Source organism: Pholcus phalangioides, unplaced genomic scaffold, assembly GCF_987345545.1.
Source record: "Pholcus phalangioides strain wild (caught in Gottingen) unplaced genomic scaffold, Ppha-v1.0 ptg000003l_1, whole genome shotgun sequence".
Classification (NCBI taxonomy): Eukaryota; Metazoa; Arthropoda; class Arachnida; order Araneae; family Pholcidae; genus Pholcus; species Pholcus phalangioides.
In genome coordinates, this window is record NW_028301596.1 from 57,397,791 (window position 1) to 57,414,644 (window position 16,854).

Below are 16,854 nucleotides of genomic sequence, written 5' to 3' on the forward strand. Positions count from 1 at the left end.
CTGTGCCTCAAAAAAAAAAGATTTTGCCTTAATCATGGCACTTACCCCTTCGGACTTCAGAGAGACTTAGAACCTAACGAGATGATCTGATGATCCAACAATAACTATCACTGTCGCAAAAGTCACTGGGTGAAACTGCTGTTTACACACTACTCTACTTCAAGGCACTTATTGTTCTCCTGACGGAGCTGATGACCCAATTCCTCCAGAGTTCCGAGATTTATCCAGACGGCACTGATGAGTGAATATTTCCCTACGGCACGGATGACCGAATACGGCACGGATGGCCAAATCTCTCAGCGGCACGGATGGCCGGATTTCTCCACGGCACGGATGGCCGGATCTCTCAATGGCACTGATGATCAAATTTCTCAATGGCACTGATGACCAAATCTCTCAGCGGCACGGATGGCCGGATTTCTCCACGGCACGGATGGCCAAATCTCTCAGCGGCACGGATGGCCGGATTTCTCCACGGCACGGATGGCCGGATTTCTCCACGGCACGGATGGCCGGATCTCTCAATGGCACTGATGATCAAATTTCTCAATGGCACTGATGACCAAATCTCTCAGCGGCACGGATGGCCGGATTTCTCCACGGCACGGATGGCCAAATCTCTCAGCGGCACGGATGGCCGGATTCGAAACTCCTGTTGGAGACATCAACAGTCAAAAACTTTTACGAAGAGGAACATCAAAACGACGTGAAACACATCCAAACCGCTGCCACCAAATTTTTAGCTGTAGCGTAGTGGTGAACTCATTTTTGCCAATGAGATAACAAATCATTATTCTTGATTAAATGATTTTTAATTTTAAATAACAATATATGTACATTCTACATTTTAGTTAAAATACTTTAGTGTCGACCACGTTGGTCGCACATCCATTCACTATCTCGGTTCGTCTCTCTCTCTCCAAGTTCTTATCTCTCGTTAGACGACGGCGTACTACTCTACAGGAGCAGGTGTTTACAACCGGCAGATGTTTTGTCTGCACCCGCCGGGGCAGTCCACATAAGTTCAAGGGGTAGGATTCCATGGACGTCACAATAGTATTTAAATAATAATGATCATAAAAATAGGATTCCAGTTGAAAATATGCTAAATAGAATTAATAGTATAATACCACTGAAACTATTCACATAGTCCAGATTTTTCTAGTGTAATATTCATGTTACCACTAGAAGTAAGACAAAAATTCTCTGACTGTTCAATAGTTAAAACTCTATATCCCTATCAAACCAGCTGACTTCTAGTAAATCTAAGTCCATGTGATGGTGGGGTCACTCGCATTTTCAAATATACTTTTGAAACTTTCTTCTGCAGGTGCTATATATTTTGACCCAATTAAAGATAATTTTTTTCATTTTAACTCCAGGAGCATCTGAATTTATGATTAGTACAGTATCTCATTCCTTAAGATGAAGCTTACCAAAGCTATGTGCCTGTGTCATGCCATTGAGACACAAATACATTGTTGTTTGTGATGATTGCACTAAATTAATTGAACATTATTACAGTAAAACCTGTCTTCAATAGAATCGCAAGGGACTGAGATTTTTTTACGTTCAACACACGTTTCCGATTAATACAGGTTCAATTGGCACAATGTGTAAAATTATGTAACAATCTTGTACAGAATGTATGAGAAATACCCGTATGTATGTATTGTACATATTAAAAATATATATAAATAAATTGAAAATAAAGTATATGATTTAAATGTAGATAAAATAAATTGAATATTTTAAATGTAGATAAAATAAATTGAATATTTTAAATGTAGATGAAATAAATTGAATATTTTAAATGTAGATGAAATAAATTGAATATTTTAAATGTAGATAACATAAAGTAGTGTGCATTATTTATTCACAAAATTACAAAATATTTTGATTTTCACATCTCTGTACAAAACTTCCCCCCACACTGTTCACCTGAATTGATGACATTTACATTCATTTGACTTTCTCTAACATTTTCAATGACGGGTGCCAATATCTGTCGTGTCAGATTCAGTTTGTACATTGTTGTCTATGTTTATGTAATCCTCAACATCATAGCGTAAATAAGATTTTTGTGCGGGGCAACATTATTTTACTGCTCAGACCACAGTAAAATTCATTGATTTTGCAACAGTGTTTTTGTTACCACTTAAAACTTGCCATATGGGCATGAATGAATGAACGCCAGGGTCTCTGCCACCGGACTTATCCCGTTGCCGAGATCTCTTCCAGGCCAGCTTCGTGGCAGAATCTGGAACAAAGTGAGTGTGTACACCTAACAGTCTGAGTGTGTAGCTAGTGTTGTATATGATATTTCAGTGCTGCCATCTATACTTCAAATTGTGAGTGAAGTGTAATGATTGAATATTTGTAACGTTGTAGGCCTGTTGCTCTCTGTGGCCAGACTTTTTAACGGGGAGATCGGCTCGCATTCGCGCCTTGAAGTTGGGAACCACAGAAAACCAACTTCAGCCGACCACCACTGTGGGGTTCGAACCCGGATCCTCGCATTGCGAGTCCGTCACTATAACCACTCGACCACCACAGCGGCTTGCCATATGGGCAAGTGTCCCAGTTTGCCCGCTCTAATTCCGGTCCTGCTCAGCATGGGCGGAGATACGCGTCAAAGGTGGAGTTGACTGATCTAATGTATAAATGTATATTACGAATTGACATCATCATCATCGTGCCGCCCCCCCCTCTCCAGCAATAATGACCGTACCCCCCAGACTTCCAAGTCTATCTCCGCCTATGCTGCTCAGCACTGTGATCACGGAAAGCAGCTTGCATACAGTTTTGTAAGCCTTGAATACTATTTGGAACTCTACCCCTTACACTGATTTCTCTTTGTAGAATAGCCTGCTTTTCCAAAAAAAAATTTGTTACAGTTTCAGAAAACAACCACTCCACTGCATATGGCTTTTTAAAACCATGGCATCAAGTATGGAAACAGTTTTTGTTAATCTAAGGGTGGGTGAAGCAGAACTCACATTGGCAAGCAAGGATTGAACAAAAAAATTTCTATGGAGCATTTTAACATTTTATGTAATCCTTTGGGTTATTGATTGCAAAACAGTTGATTTGTTTGTGCGAAATTGTCTGTTAAGAGGCTACAATTTGCCTTTCCATTTCCGCGTTAGGCAGGTTCAGTTTAATCCAAGTTTTTTAATGTGGGTTTTGGCATTGAAATCCACTTAATATAGGTTTTGTTAAAGACAGGTTTTCTTGTGGTAGTTCAATGCATCATACTATCAAGCTAGCTTTACTTGTTTATTGACAATTTGGCTATTTTGAAAATATCAATGGATTCTGTTACATGAATGCAACATTTCAAACATAAATAATTTCAGCCCAAGAAATACAAGTCTACAACAAATCGTAGAATTATCTTAGAAAATTTTTTTTTGACTTACTACTCATTTTTAAAATTCAACTTTGAACAGCAAAGGACACATACTTCTTAACATCTCTCTCAGTTACAAACAGCTATTAGTTTACATTTTAGATAATCCAAAAAATAAAACTCGAGTACCACCAGGCTCAGCCAAACATGGTGAGAACTTGTCGTCAAATAAGTTATCCCTCAAAACCTCACCCAAAAAATTCCCCCCTTTCCTCTAAGAGTATCTTTGTAATTCATCAAAGGTGCTCACAGTATTTAGTTAGAATTTGACTAGAGTCTGAGAACAAAGATGTTTTTGTTTTAGGCTTCACTAAGGAAAACACAAGTCCCAAGAATTTAAAAACTTAAAAAATGTTTTGCCAAACAATAAAAACAAGATGATGCAGCAAAATTAAAAAGGAGAAAAACATTCAATTCAAATAGCATATGCTAGTACAAAAAGCGCTCATTTGATCCTACAATTACATTGTGATACAGTCAGTACAGTACACTAAATGACAATCTATAACACTTCATACTCATAATTTTGGCATATAATTAAGAATGCAACTTACAGATGATGTGAGCTGATAGAGCGCTGCCTCCATAATTTTTTGATGGTTATTTTTCTTCGAAGATGAACTTTGACTTTCGATGACTTTAGTCCCGACATCAAACCAAATGTCCAAAAGCCTTGGCAAAGAGTGGTAAATATGCTTGCAGCCATATCGCAGTGATGTGCAAAAACTTTTGGCTATTTGGACCATTATATCTCTAAAACACAAAGTTTCATTTAAAATCTATTATCTTCTACTGCAGTAGTTAACCCTCACTGACCATTAAATCACAATTCTGAATCGTGCAGACCACTAAACCATTTTCAATTTTTATATAAAGTAAAAACATCTATTATGAAAGAATGATAGCTCCATTTTATTAATATGAAATATGCTTGTTTAGTTTCTTGGTTTATCCTGCGTTGGTGATACAAAGATACATCAGAATATAATGAAATAGTATACTAAACATAAAAATTCTAAATCTTGTCCCAACATCTCCACAGACCACTAGTTGTTGACCACTGTTTTAGTGCATCAATAAATCATTGTACTTAGCAATATATCTCTGGGACAGAAGATATTTGTGCATCTTTGTTTTTCTACTACTACTTCATGGATACATTTCATTCAATAATGAGAGGAACACTCACGCTTTGGTTTCCGGTTTTTCCAAAGTGCCTAAAACTTTGTCATAATACTTGGCTAAATGGAAATGACTTGCTTCCCATGATGGATGGGTACTAACAATATCTCGATACATCTGGATCAATCTACTGCTGTCCGCTATGGCAGATTCCTCACAGTACACTGCAAGAAGTAACTTGGCCTAAAAAAAATTCAAGCATGAAATAATATGCTTGAAATGCCATGAAGATATCTTTCACCTTCAAGTTATTTTTCAATCACAAATTACAACATTTCACACACAGTTCTCATCAAATAAACACACAGGAAATACAACTCTTTCCTTTTATATATCCCCCGTAAAACGGAGTGGCATGTGAAAGGAGAACGTGAAGTAGGAAAGAGAGAAAATATGAGTTTACAGAACAATAAACTATAGAATATTAATAGACAGACATGACAATGCAAAGTATGAATATTCAAAGAAACAGAAAAACACGTTCCCAAGACAAATATAAATTTTGTTCCCACTGGTGTCCTGTCAAAATTAAAATTATTCTGGCAAATTTTCAATTTACTTGCATAAATTTTGAAAATGAAAAAAGTAAATTAAGAGAAAAGTGTGACTTTATAGATATTACGGTCTTAATAACCCTTCCTTCATCTGACAAAAATTAAGTCAAACGTTTACCTTGGCACATGTTAGCTTATCTCCTTCAGGAAAAATGTTTTCCCTCAGATTTGAACTACTGTCACATGAGAAATGTTCCTCTATGCCTTTTTGCAAACAGCTTATTGCTTGCTCTTTTTCACCCTGCAAATTACCCAAATAATAATTAAAAAAACCACATGTAATAGCCAATACATAGTATAATAATTTTGGGTGTCCATCTGAAACAATGAAACATATATCACTTTGCTTGGGAATAAATAAATTATAGCACTGTTGTGGTTAAACAGGCTTGGGATTTAATCGTTGGCATTGATCTGGCATGTACATATTTCTGTATTAACTTTAAATAAATAGCTTTAAGCAATTAGTGTTTTGATAACCTTTGTAAAAAAAAGACAAAATATGAAAATATATAGAATCGATTCGTAAACAGTTTTATGTACTAATATGCATACTCATTTTTTTATAAACCACCTCTCCCACTTGAAAACCACAAAAACAGCAAAATGTTTAAAACTTATGCCTAAAATTGATTTTTTTAAATATACGCATTGTAGAGAAAAAATGTGGACAAGTTACAATGTAAAACGATGAAAGCCTTCAAAATCTTCACCATTTTTCAGTTGACCATTTACAAGACAGCAGCAACGTAATTTTTCTATCATATAAATGGCTACCACAAGGATCAAGAAGGAAAGAAGTACAAAATCTTTTCAGTTTGCTGGCCAGATATGACAGTTGAGTTTTCTGGGCTCAACCAGAAACTACACAGGAGGACTCTTAGTGTGTGAGAAGGATCTTTGATGGCCTTTGCACAACAATTACCATGAATTGCATCTAACTTGTAGGATGTCTGCGTGTAGGCACATAATGCTGCAAATATAGCTCCTGCTTCCATAGGCCAAAAGAAACTAATTTTGCAGGCAGCATCTAACCCATGTATCAAAGTTTATGCACCCCTACTATAGGGGATCTAAAACTTAGGTGAATTTTTTCTCTTAAAAAATGGACCCACAGTTAAAAGCTGCTCTTTCCTTCCCTACAATATAGTGACCAATTTTAAAATAAAATTACTTAGCTTATACTCAAATTTTATACAGTAGGTTTTTGAACTCATTCGAATGAAATCAAAACAGAAAATTTAATGCAGTGAAACTTTGGTTAATGAGCTTAATTCATTCTGCCAACGTACTCATTATGCGAATCGCCCGTTATTCAAATCAAACTTCCTCATAGAAAATAATGGAAATTTGGATTTGTTCCACAATTATGCATTCAAGTGAAAGTGACTGATAAAAACGTCATTCACTCAATAATAATATAATAAATAATACAATAACATATTTTAAAAACAATAATACCATAAATAAACATACAATACGATAATATTTACAAATTAACTTACTCTAAACAACTACAGAGAGACAGAAAGGAAGACTATTGTTTAGGATGGCTTACGCACTGCACTCACCGTCTGTAAACTTATTCTTTTTGTGTGACTTTAAAAAGAAACCCTATCAATGACACTTGGTTTTGCCTTTTTTTGGTATTTTCGGCAATAGGAAATCACACTATCATTGGACAGTTTTATTGCTCACACTGCTACAACTTTATTTGAGGTGATTCTCTTCTACGAAAATTTGCACAGATTATTACGCACGTTCTGCTCATCTCTTAATCTCATTTGAAGTGACAGACTCATTTGTCTCTTCACCTTCCTCAGACGAGATCCCGTGCATAAGCTCTCCCTGTTGCACGCAATGGTATCCATCAGTTCGTCTGCGGATATGATCATGTTCCTCCACTAGTTTTTGAATATCAGGCTCATGCACCTCCAGTCCCATGGTCTTGCTCAATGACACAATTTCTTCAGAAATGGTGGCCCTTGCTCATGAGCTAGCCGTGAAGTCACATTCAATAATCCAATCAGCCCACGGTTTTCTCCAAGAATTTAAAAAAAAATTGAAGCACACATATGCGTGTTTGAAAGGCCAAAATGTTTACTATCGTAAACAGTCTCAGGTGTTCATTTTTCGAGTTGAGCATGCTGACCAAACACTGTAGTGGAGAATATTACCCATAATTTCATAGCACGTGTATGGACGAAAGTGAAAAACTATCGGCTCAGTTGTGATAAAGTGAAAATAAATGAACGAAGCGCAAAATTTTAGCTTGTAATGCGAATCATCGCTCTTTAATCGAATCAAAATTTGTTCCAAATTTTCGCTCGTTAACCGGAGTTCTGCTGTAATTCAATCAAGTAGATGAAAAAAAAAAAGTATTCACACCAAAACATCACACTAACCTTTGTCCAATGCCATTTAGTTTTCTCCATGAACAATAAAGGTGCATTTAATGCATTAGCCTCCAATAAACAACTGTAAGCTCTTTGTTGATGAGCGTTCCTTTGGAAAGAGAAAAGCATTTGAAATGATAAAAATGAAAAAATATTTCCTAAGAAGAAATTATCAATGTATATGGAGTTCGTCAACATTTAAATTTCCCTTTTGATTAGTGTACAAAGGGAAGAATGAAGGAAACTGTTCACTATAAACATTATATCTAGGAAATAATTGAGTATTATATCCAACATGCAGAATTTTTTAGATATATGCTCAAATTTTGCTTTAGCTAATCTGATTTTTTTAAATTCAGGGAATAAAAACCAAAAAAAAAAAAAAAAGTTGAGCACAGAAATGAAAATGAACATGAGTATACACACTCACACTTTAAAAAACTAATTAAATCAAGCATGTAATGGTATGAATTGTATATGCCAGACTATAAGACTAGGGGCATTCTCCAACTTTCGTTTCTAAAACTGGGTGTGTTTGTGGGAAAGGGATCCATGTTATAAGAGAGGAAAAAACTGTTCTTATGGAGTGTTCAACGTGTGTTTAGATATTATTTAAATAAAATTATTGTATTTGAAAATTGTTACTTTCATGATTACTTCTTTTCACTCGACTTAAGTTTTAATTTTCTTATAAAATTGATTGCATCAAAAGGGGGGGGGCAACTACCACACAATCTTCATAGATAAGTAACTACGGTACACAACCCCACAAAAATATCATCAATAAGAAACTCAATCTACAATGTATTAAAAGATTAAATATATTTAATTATCTGAGAGGGAAAGAAGTTTTTTTATTGATATTGAAATTTTCATCATATCCCATCTCAATATATTATTTTTTTGTTTTCTGTAATGGAATGTATTTATAGATAGATAAAATATTGAGAAATTATAGAATAATAATTACAGAGTTTTGAAATAATTACAGAAATTATAAAAAGAATAAAAGTTATAATAATTGGCTTAAGGAATTGAATGTTAAATGCAATTAAAAATCATTAACATGAAAAATTTTCAGAAAAGATATACATTAATTACTTTCTAGCAAGTTTAGCTGATTCAAGCCAACAAGATGCAATATGCTGGTCAAATTTTGTAGAAAGTAGTGGGTACTGTGCTTTGCTCATCTTAAGCAAGATCCTGTGCAAATCAAATATTGGCTCTTGGTATCGAAGTGATGACTGTAAAAAAAAATATGATGAAGAAAAACAAGAACAATCTTTATTTTTAATGCCTTAAAAACAGTGGTTCTCAAAGTGTGTGACATGGTCCCTAGGGAGCATCGCGAGGAGCTGGAGTATTGACATGTTGCCATTTACAGCTTTGAAAAAAAAAAGATTTTTTCTAAACTATTCTGGGAAGTCCTGGATAAACAATGACAAGGAAAAAGGAGTTGTGGGTGGAAAAGTTTGAGAACTACTGCTTTAAGAAGAGAAAAAACGATGTAATTTGTTTTTGCAAACCAATAGGTTCCGTGGAAATAGCACATAAATTAGAATTTTGTAAAGATATTAGAGTTAATTGCAAGTGATACTATTAGTGAGAGTTAAATTCCAGACAAAGAAAACATAAAATCAATACTGATAAATAAGAAAATATATCTTAGAGAGATAGAATTTCATAATTTAAATTAACTCAAAAATGAACTTTTATAAATCTAATATGTTTAATCATAATTATGTGATGATGAAAATTATGTAACATTTTGTCAGCATAAAATATAATTAGATAATGGTTTCTTAAAAGCTATGTAATGTTACCTGCACTAGCTGCTGTCTAAGCTTCCATTTTGATATCAAATCATCAACCTTTGGTCCGATGTCATTTATGCTTAAGTTTTCAGCAAATAAGAATGTATTTGCAAATTCTTCTAGATCAGTCATCATATGCAACCTAGTGCAACGAAACATGGTATGCAAGAATATTTATTGACACAAATGCACTTTGACAAAAATCATTGATTAAACACAGAAACTTTGGATTTGAAAACATTATATATGTATATGTATTCAAAAATAAAAAAGTAGGGAAGCAGTTAAATTATATAAATTAATCTAAAAATAGACAAGTGAGGATATTATTTCTGGAATCACTAGTTTATTTTCAAATATGATATTTTTAAATTAATTTTTATCCATTTCATAACACAAAACATACAAGACCGGAAGACAAAAAATAAAGCTACAAAAGACAAAAAGAAAACTACAAAAAAACACTGTTTGACCCAAAGGGTTATAATCCTTCCATGGGCCATACACAGTAACTCAAATGAGACAATTTTCTTGGCAGCCTTGAAAGTGTACAAAAGCAATAACACACAATAATCAATAATACTCGATATCCACCGCTATATATCATTTGGCTTGTCATTTTGAGCCTCAAAGCGTATACAAATGGTACACAGTACGAAAACAAATATGTTACTGCTTTGATCAAAAAGATTGGAAAAAGATTATGAAACTAGTTATTAATGACATATTCATCAATGACATCCTGAAAGATAAGGCTTACAAAGAAAAAAGGTGTCTCTTCTGATTAAAACAACATTTTTTGCATAATTTTTAATTTTGTGTTCTTCCACTTTTTTTCCAGGGTTTAATCTTTACCATAAATACAAATACAACGGCACAACAAGCAAAATGCCCAACGAGGTGGCTGAAAAAAAGACGCCCATAACAAATATGGATGTCATACATTTCAAAAACATAGCAACCCAATTAAAAACACAATCACAAAAATTATAAACAATATATGCACATGATAAAATATCATACAATGCCCATAAGAATGCTTATGTTTATCTTATTCCAAGTATGGATAACTTCTCGATTTACCCCAACATGTTTATCGTATTTCTTTCTAAACATGTCAATTGTGTTACAATTAACTACCTCCGGGGGTAAGCTGTTCCATTTATGAACAACCCTATTAGAGAAAAATTCCCTGTGACACCATAACCTCGCATTGTCCCTTACCAATCGTCCCCTTGTAAAAGCAGTCGATTGGCAGTGTACTAAAAGTTCATGGTTCATCTTATCCATCCCATTGAAAATTTTGAACACGTCGATCATATCTCCTCGACACCTGCGTTCATCCAATGTAAACATATTCAAAAAATGAAGTCTCTCTTCATAACTCTGTGTGCCAGTAAGGACAAGCGTAGCTCTTCTCTGCACCCCTTCAACCAAGTCTATGCCCCTCTGTAGGTGTGGTCTCCAAAACCTTACTGCATACTTCAGTCCCGGATGAACTAAGCCTCGAAAAAGCGGAAGAATGACTTTAAGAGAACGGAAAGAGACCTTTTTGAAAATAAAACTGAGCATTCTGTACGCTTTTTTAACCACAGCTGAACAATATTCAGAAAACCTAAGCTGCTTGTCAATGAGAATTCCCAAATCTGTGACCCTAGTTGCATCCGGGATAGTGACACCATTCAACTCGTAAGAGAACCGTGGGTTGTTCGACCCGAAATAAGCGAACATGCACTTATCAACGTTAAACGTCATGCTCCATTCATTGAGTCTGCATTGAGTCCATTCATGCTCCTCCCCTCCGTCACGCCCATGCTGCAATTCTGTTTAGGTAGGTCTGGAGGGACTCCCTATCTCTTTGATTCCTGATTACCCCATTAGCTTCACGTCATCTGCGAATTTGCTAGTAATCTCATCGATACCCTGATCGAGTTTATCGATAAAAAGTAAAAAAGTATGGGGACCAAGGACATTTCCTTGAGGAACTCCACTTGTGACGCCTGTCCAACCAGAGAATTCCCTGTTCACCATAACTCGTTGAGACCTATCTCTTAACCACGATTCTATCCAATTCAGCAAGTTGCCCCCAATTCCAATCTCGTGTAAACACTTCAAGAGTTTACCATGTTGGACCCAATCGAATGCCTTCTGGAAATAAAGGTAAACAACGTATGTGTATTTTTTCCCTCACCCAAAGCCTTAGTTACGTGATCATAAAAGTAGAGGAATTTAGTTACACGTGACTCCCCCTTCCTGAACTTATGCTGATTATCCGCCAATATATTATTCTCGTCTATCCACTTCACAAACTGCCTTTTGATGATAATCTCCAAATCGAATCCCGATCGAATACCTTCTGGAAATCAAGGTAAACAACATCTACATTTTTGCCCTTACCCAAAGCCTTAGTGACGTGATTCATAGAAGCAAAGGAGGTTAGACACACGACTTCCCCTTCCTGAACCCATGCAGATTATCCGACAAAAAAATGTGGGTCGCTAGATATTTTTTTAAGCAGTAACACTTTTATATAATAAATCATCATTCAACATTTAAACGGCTGAGACAACATAAAATAACTGAGGATTGGGGATTCTCTCATAAGAGATTCTTCTCCACTTAATATATCACTGCAAAAGGGGGGGGGGTGGGGTTGCCCTTACTGGCTCAGTAGACCACCATAATTTTTTTCTCTGTGGTCCAATTGCCTAAGTGGTCTAAGGATAATGAACCACCAATGATTTTGAACACTGTATAGAATATTCCTAATAGAAGAAATGAATTTCGGTCACCTAGTTAAATTATCATATCCTCTGAGATAAGCACCATTTTCCATTGATGCAGCAGAAAGTGGAGATATCTGACTACATCGCACTTTTCTGATTTCTTCCTCAAAGTCTGAAGTTTCCTATATGGTAAAAAAACTTGGGGTTATTTATATAATGAAACAAAATACAGTGATATCAACACAAAGCTAAACAACTTTAATATAAAATATAGAGATTTAATTTGTGGGTAAAATATTATATAAAGTGGTTAGTTAAAAAAGTAAAATAAACATTTTCCAGCCATTATAAATACACAATATACCTTTTAATTAATTTTTTAATGTATTAGTTTCTATATGGCAGAAATATTCTGCTTGGTGTTTCTGTTTATTTCTATATTTGAAGTTTATTTACTTCATGAACACAAACCTACTCATAACATATTCAAATTTAAGAAAGTAATTCTTTCACAGTAACAAAGTTGGTTCAATAAACGAATGAGATGGGGGAATCTATAGCACTGATAGGAAATATTGTTTACACACTGTTTCTGATACAAAGAATGCGACTAACTTTTGGCCTTAATATAAAAGAAAACTCAAAAATTCCCTGACCTTGCGATTTGCAAAATGCAAAAGTTTCCCAACTCCTACATTCCATCTATCAGAAGGAGGTTCCTAGAAGACAGTGAATATATTAAAAATTGAAATTGATGAAAGCAAAAACCAGAGAACATAAATTTTAATTATTTTATTTATTTCCAATTGAAAATAAATAGATACCACCTGAAAACATAATATGTATAACTCTAACACACTGCTAATACAAGTCTGCACTACTCATGCTTGTACTTGTATGACTCACTGAGCTCATGAGTAATATTGACAAGACAAGCAATGCGTGCAAGCCAGATAAGTCAACTGCTAGTGAGGCTCCACTGGAAGCCCACTTGTTGGTATATCAATGAGGTTTGTGTCACACAACTGCTCCCAGATTCTTAACTTTCTGGCCCAACTGCCCAAGCCAAAGCTGGATGGGCAACTGAAAAGGCATGGACGTAGACCAAACAAGCACAAACGAGTCTTCTGACGAGGATGCATCATGAGACACGAGGTGTGAATCAACCTTAGAGTTTCCAAATTAAATCTATCACAGCTTTGTAAATTCTATTGTGGTTAATGGTTTAAGTGTCAGCAGTCAGTCAATTGGCAAACAACTTCACAGAAGAGAACACTTGATTATATATGGTTCAAAGATGAGTAGTTACTAAACACAAAATTTTGGGACAATAAAATATAATATGAAGATTTATTAAGTTTTTTTAAAGCCTAATTGGTACTAACTTTTTCTAAAAATGTTTCCAAAGCCTTCCAGTTAGCAAGCTTCCATGCTGCCTCAACACGATATGAATTCAATTCTTCCTCCCACTGTGGCCTTGATGATATAATATCAATCAGAGAGAGAGAGAGAAACAATATAAATCTTTAGAACAGTCCAAAAGGATATGCAAAATTACCATATAAAAAACAAATTATACTTAAAAATGTATTTTTTCACTAAGCAAAATAGGAGGTACTTTAAGTTTTGGATCACCTGTCACTAATTATTCCATTAGCATATGAGAGAGCAGTACTTGGCTGGTCCATGCCAAGAAAACACTTCAATAAACCACCATAAAAACTCACTTCATCCGAATATACACTGACCGCTTTTTCATAACAAGCAAAGGCGGCCTGCATGTCACCTGAAACGTAAAACACTCATAAATTAGTAATAAACTATCATATGTTGTTTGTAAAATGATGAAAACCGGTGTTATCTAAAAAATATCTTTAAAAACAATTTCACCCCTCTCTAAAATTCTGAAGGGAGAGGAAGCATTGCAAAAAAGACGGTTCCTTTAAGGGACATAAGAGTCCTTCAAAAAAAACCCTAAAATATGAAGGAGCATTCTCACTCCCAAACAAAATTTAGAGGAGTAAAATTCAATTTTGATGTGTGAATCACACATCTAAATGGAAACTAGCATACAGAAATTCAAAGAATCAACAACAGAAGTTGCCCTAGTCAGAAACTTTCTTGACACAGGGATACAAAACGATGACATGACCACCAAAAAATAGTGCTACGAAAAGGGAGTCGCACATCGAGGGGTTAGCGCACCAACCTCTAGGTGAGTATAAAACAGACTACCATTCACAATCTGCAATAAATTGTAGGTCTCGGTCTAATTAGCCCTCCTGTGAAGAAAATGACCATGGGTGACAAAAAGTGATCAATGATCAACAATAGTAGGAAAATCAGAAACATCCATATAATCTGTATTTGTATCGTAACACAAAACCTTTTTCACATGTACAATTAACACAATTCACATCCACAAATCATATAATCAGTTGCTTGATCATGGGCGGCAATTTTTTTTTTTCTGCTTTTTCAAGATTATTTTATTTTATAGTGTTAGCTTTTTTTTTTCTTTTTTTGCTATCCCCCTTATGAGGCTTCATGTTCCCTCCAAGTCATGCCTAGGTTTTTGTTGATAGAAACTGAGCAGGTATGTAACACTTTCCTAACAAGCAAGTGCACCCCAATTATTATTATAGTTAAAAAATATTTTTTAACCATTATTAAAAAGTAATCCAATAACGTTTACCGACCTATGGCTTCATGCTCCAAAATAATATCTTTGAGTGTCGGTTCTTCTGCTCGTATAGCAGCTACACCAGCAACACCATCTGGCTCATCCAATGCAGCATACAATTTCTAAATAAAAAAAATTAGTGCAAAACACAATATTTGTGTGTTTTTGAGAAAAAATTACTTTATGAATATTTCTACTCTAATTAAATAAATAATATTTTCTGGTTTTTTTTACGGGTTTTTCAGGAAACTGACTACGAATGACAAATTTTATGGATATTGTTGAAAGATTTTTTTATCAATGCATTTGAAAAGATTTTATTCACAAAATACAAAACTGTTTTATTCTTATACGTGCAAGAAGAAATAAAGTTGTCACTTTCAAACATGTTTTTTTTTGAAGGGTCATGTTTTCTCTTATTTTGCTGCATGCAAAAATTAATTGCTCAAAAAGTATGCAAGATATTTTAATGAGAATTTTTAACTGTTTTGCACATGATACTAGTTGTGCAATGAACTAGGAACTTGGCTGTATGTTCAGAACTTAATATTTCAGGGGGAATCACACACACACAGCCATTTGAATGTAAAATTTTTTTTTTTTCAGAATTCACATTGTTTCACTTAGTGGTATATATATTTTTGTTATTCTCAATGAAATTTTTGACACCAAGTATTTTAAAAAATACTACAAAAAAATACACCACCAGTCAAAAATTTGATACCACCCCAAAATTTGAATTTCGTCCACATAACATTAAAATTTGATAACTTTATAACTGTGTTGTTTGTTCCTACCTAAAACTGCCATCCCCCTAAATTTTACTGCCTGGGGCAGTTGTCCCACTCCCCTGCCCCTTTCAAGTTCCAGCCCTGGTTTTTAGTATACAATGTATAGCACTAACATAAGCTAATTTTGAGCATATATGTAATAAAAATATCTCAGAAATTTCACTGAATTTCCTTATTTTATACTGAATTATCATAAAACCATATGTTTTGTAAAAATGTAAGGGTAGATTTTTTTTATTTTATTTAAAAAAAGTGCCTAAAAAAAGGTAGTCAGTTGCCTTAAAATACGAATATTTTATTGTCAAAGGTCAAATATTTATGGAAAATTTATTTATTCATTCATTTACTTTTGTTCCTTAAATATCTGTAACATGGTAGAAGAAGAATGAATCAGTATAATTACAAAAATCAATGTTAAGAACTGTTTCAAGAGACAATAAGTAATTGTGATTTATGGTTTTAGGAACACTTTCTTCATCCAAAAAGTTCTGCATTGTACATGCTAAGAGGTGAGGTATCTCATCAATAACAGTAAGAGAGTAACCTTTTCTGATTTATGTCATAGTTTTCATGATTAAAAACCACTGATTCTTGAAATATTTTAAATTCATGATCAAATACTAACTTGCAAAAATCGTGTATTGTTTTTTAGATCAGTTGGATGCTCTCTCAAATGCTGCTCTAAATGCATCAATGATCTAGAATATGCTTTGCAATGAAAAGACGACTTTGCTAAGAGAATCTGTGGTATTTTTGATAGGAATGTCACAATTGTTCTGTAGCTTGTATCTTGTTGTAGTTTTAGACCTATTAGAAAAAGTAAAATCAGCCATTGTGTCACACATTAGAAAAAATAAAAAAATATATTTCAGTTCTAACTAAATCTCTTGAGAGACGTAGACAAACCTATGAAATAGATTGCTTCATGAAAACTCTGGTTAGCCACATGGACTGAGCTTTTTGGGACACATATTGTGGCATGCTTCTAGCATGCTGTCTTCAAAAGTGAATCAGTCTGAAGCTATAGAAATGATGTTGCTATAGTTTCAAACAGATCAGAAAAGAACTCAATATATTTTGAGCATAATCACAAAAACCTTTGGATTGAAATTCACATTTCAAGAGTATGTAGATCTACACATCGTCACGACTGAATGTAGTGAGTGCCATCCATAGCACAATGTCTGCCCCCCACCCTCTTGTTTTTATTTGTGTTAATGCAAGCCAGGATTTCAAAGTGAATCACTGCTCTCTTGTACAATTTCGAAAAATCTTAAGCCATCAATATAAAATGTA

The 16,854-nt window shown here is 34.4% G+C and overlaps 1 protein-coding gene across 2 annotated transcripts in view; it reads right to left on the reverse strand.

Annotated features, from left to right (window-relative positions):
- Window positions 1-16,854, reverse strand: part of LOC149089001 (serine/threonine-protein kinase ATR-like) — a 159,354-nt gene that overhangs the window by 43,975 nt on the left and 98,525 nt on the right. For both annotated transcript variants that reach the window (XM_089251216.1, XM_089251211.1), the window contains exons 39-50: window positions 16,184-16,365; window positions 14,784-14,889; window positions 13,720-13,870; window positions 13,470-13,560; window positions 12,741-12,803; window positions 12,151-12,266; window positions 9,368-9,500; window positions 8,646-8,788; window positions 7,554-7,653; window positions 5,267-5,389; window positions 4,602-4,777; window positions 3,967-4,165 (exon numbers count right to left, since the gene is read on the reverse strand). In XM_089251216.1, coding sequence (XP_089107342.1) covers window positions 3,967-4,165; window positions 4,602-4,777; window positions 5,267-5,389; window positions 7,554-7,653; window positions 8,646-8,788; window positions 9,368-9,500; window positions 12,151-12,266; window positions 12,741-12,803; window positions 13,470-13,560; window positions 13,720-13,870; window positions 14,784-14,889; window positions 16,184-16,365 — 1,583 coding nt within the window. The remainder of the gene's footprint in view (window positions 1-3,966; window positions 4,166-4,601; window positions 4,778-5,266; window positions 5,390-7,553; window positions 7,654-8,645; window positions 8,789-9,367; window positions 9,501-12,150; window positions 12,267-12,740; window positions 12,804-13,469; window positions 13,561-13,719; window positions 13,871-14,783; window positions 14,890-16,183; window positions 16,366-16,854) is intronic.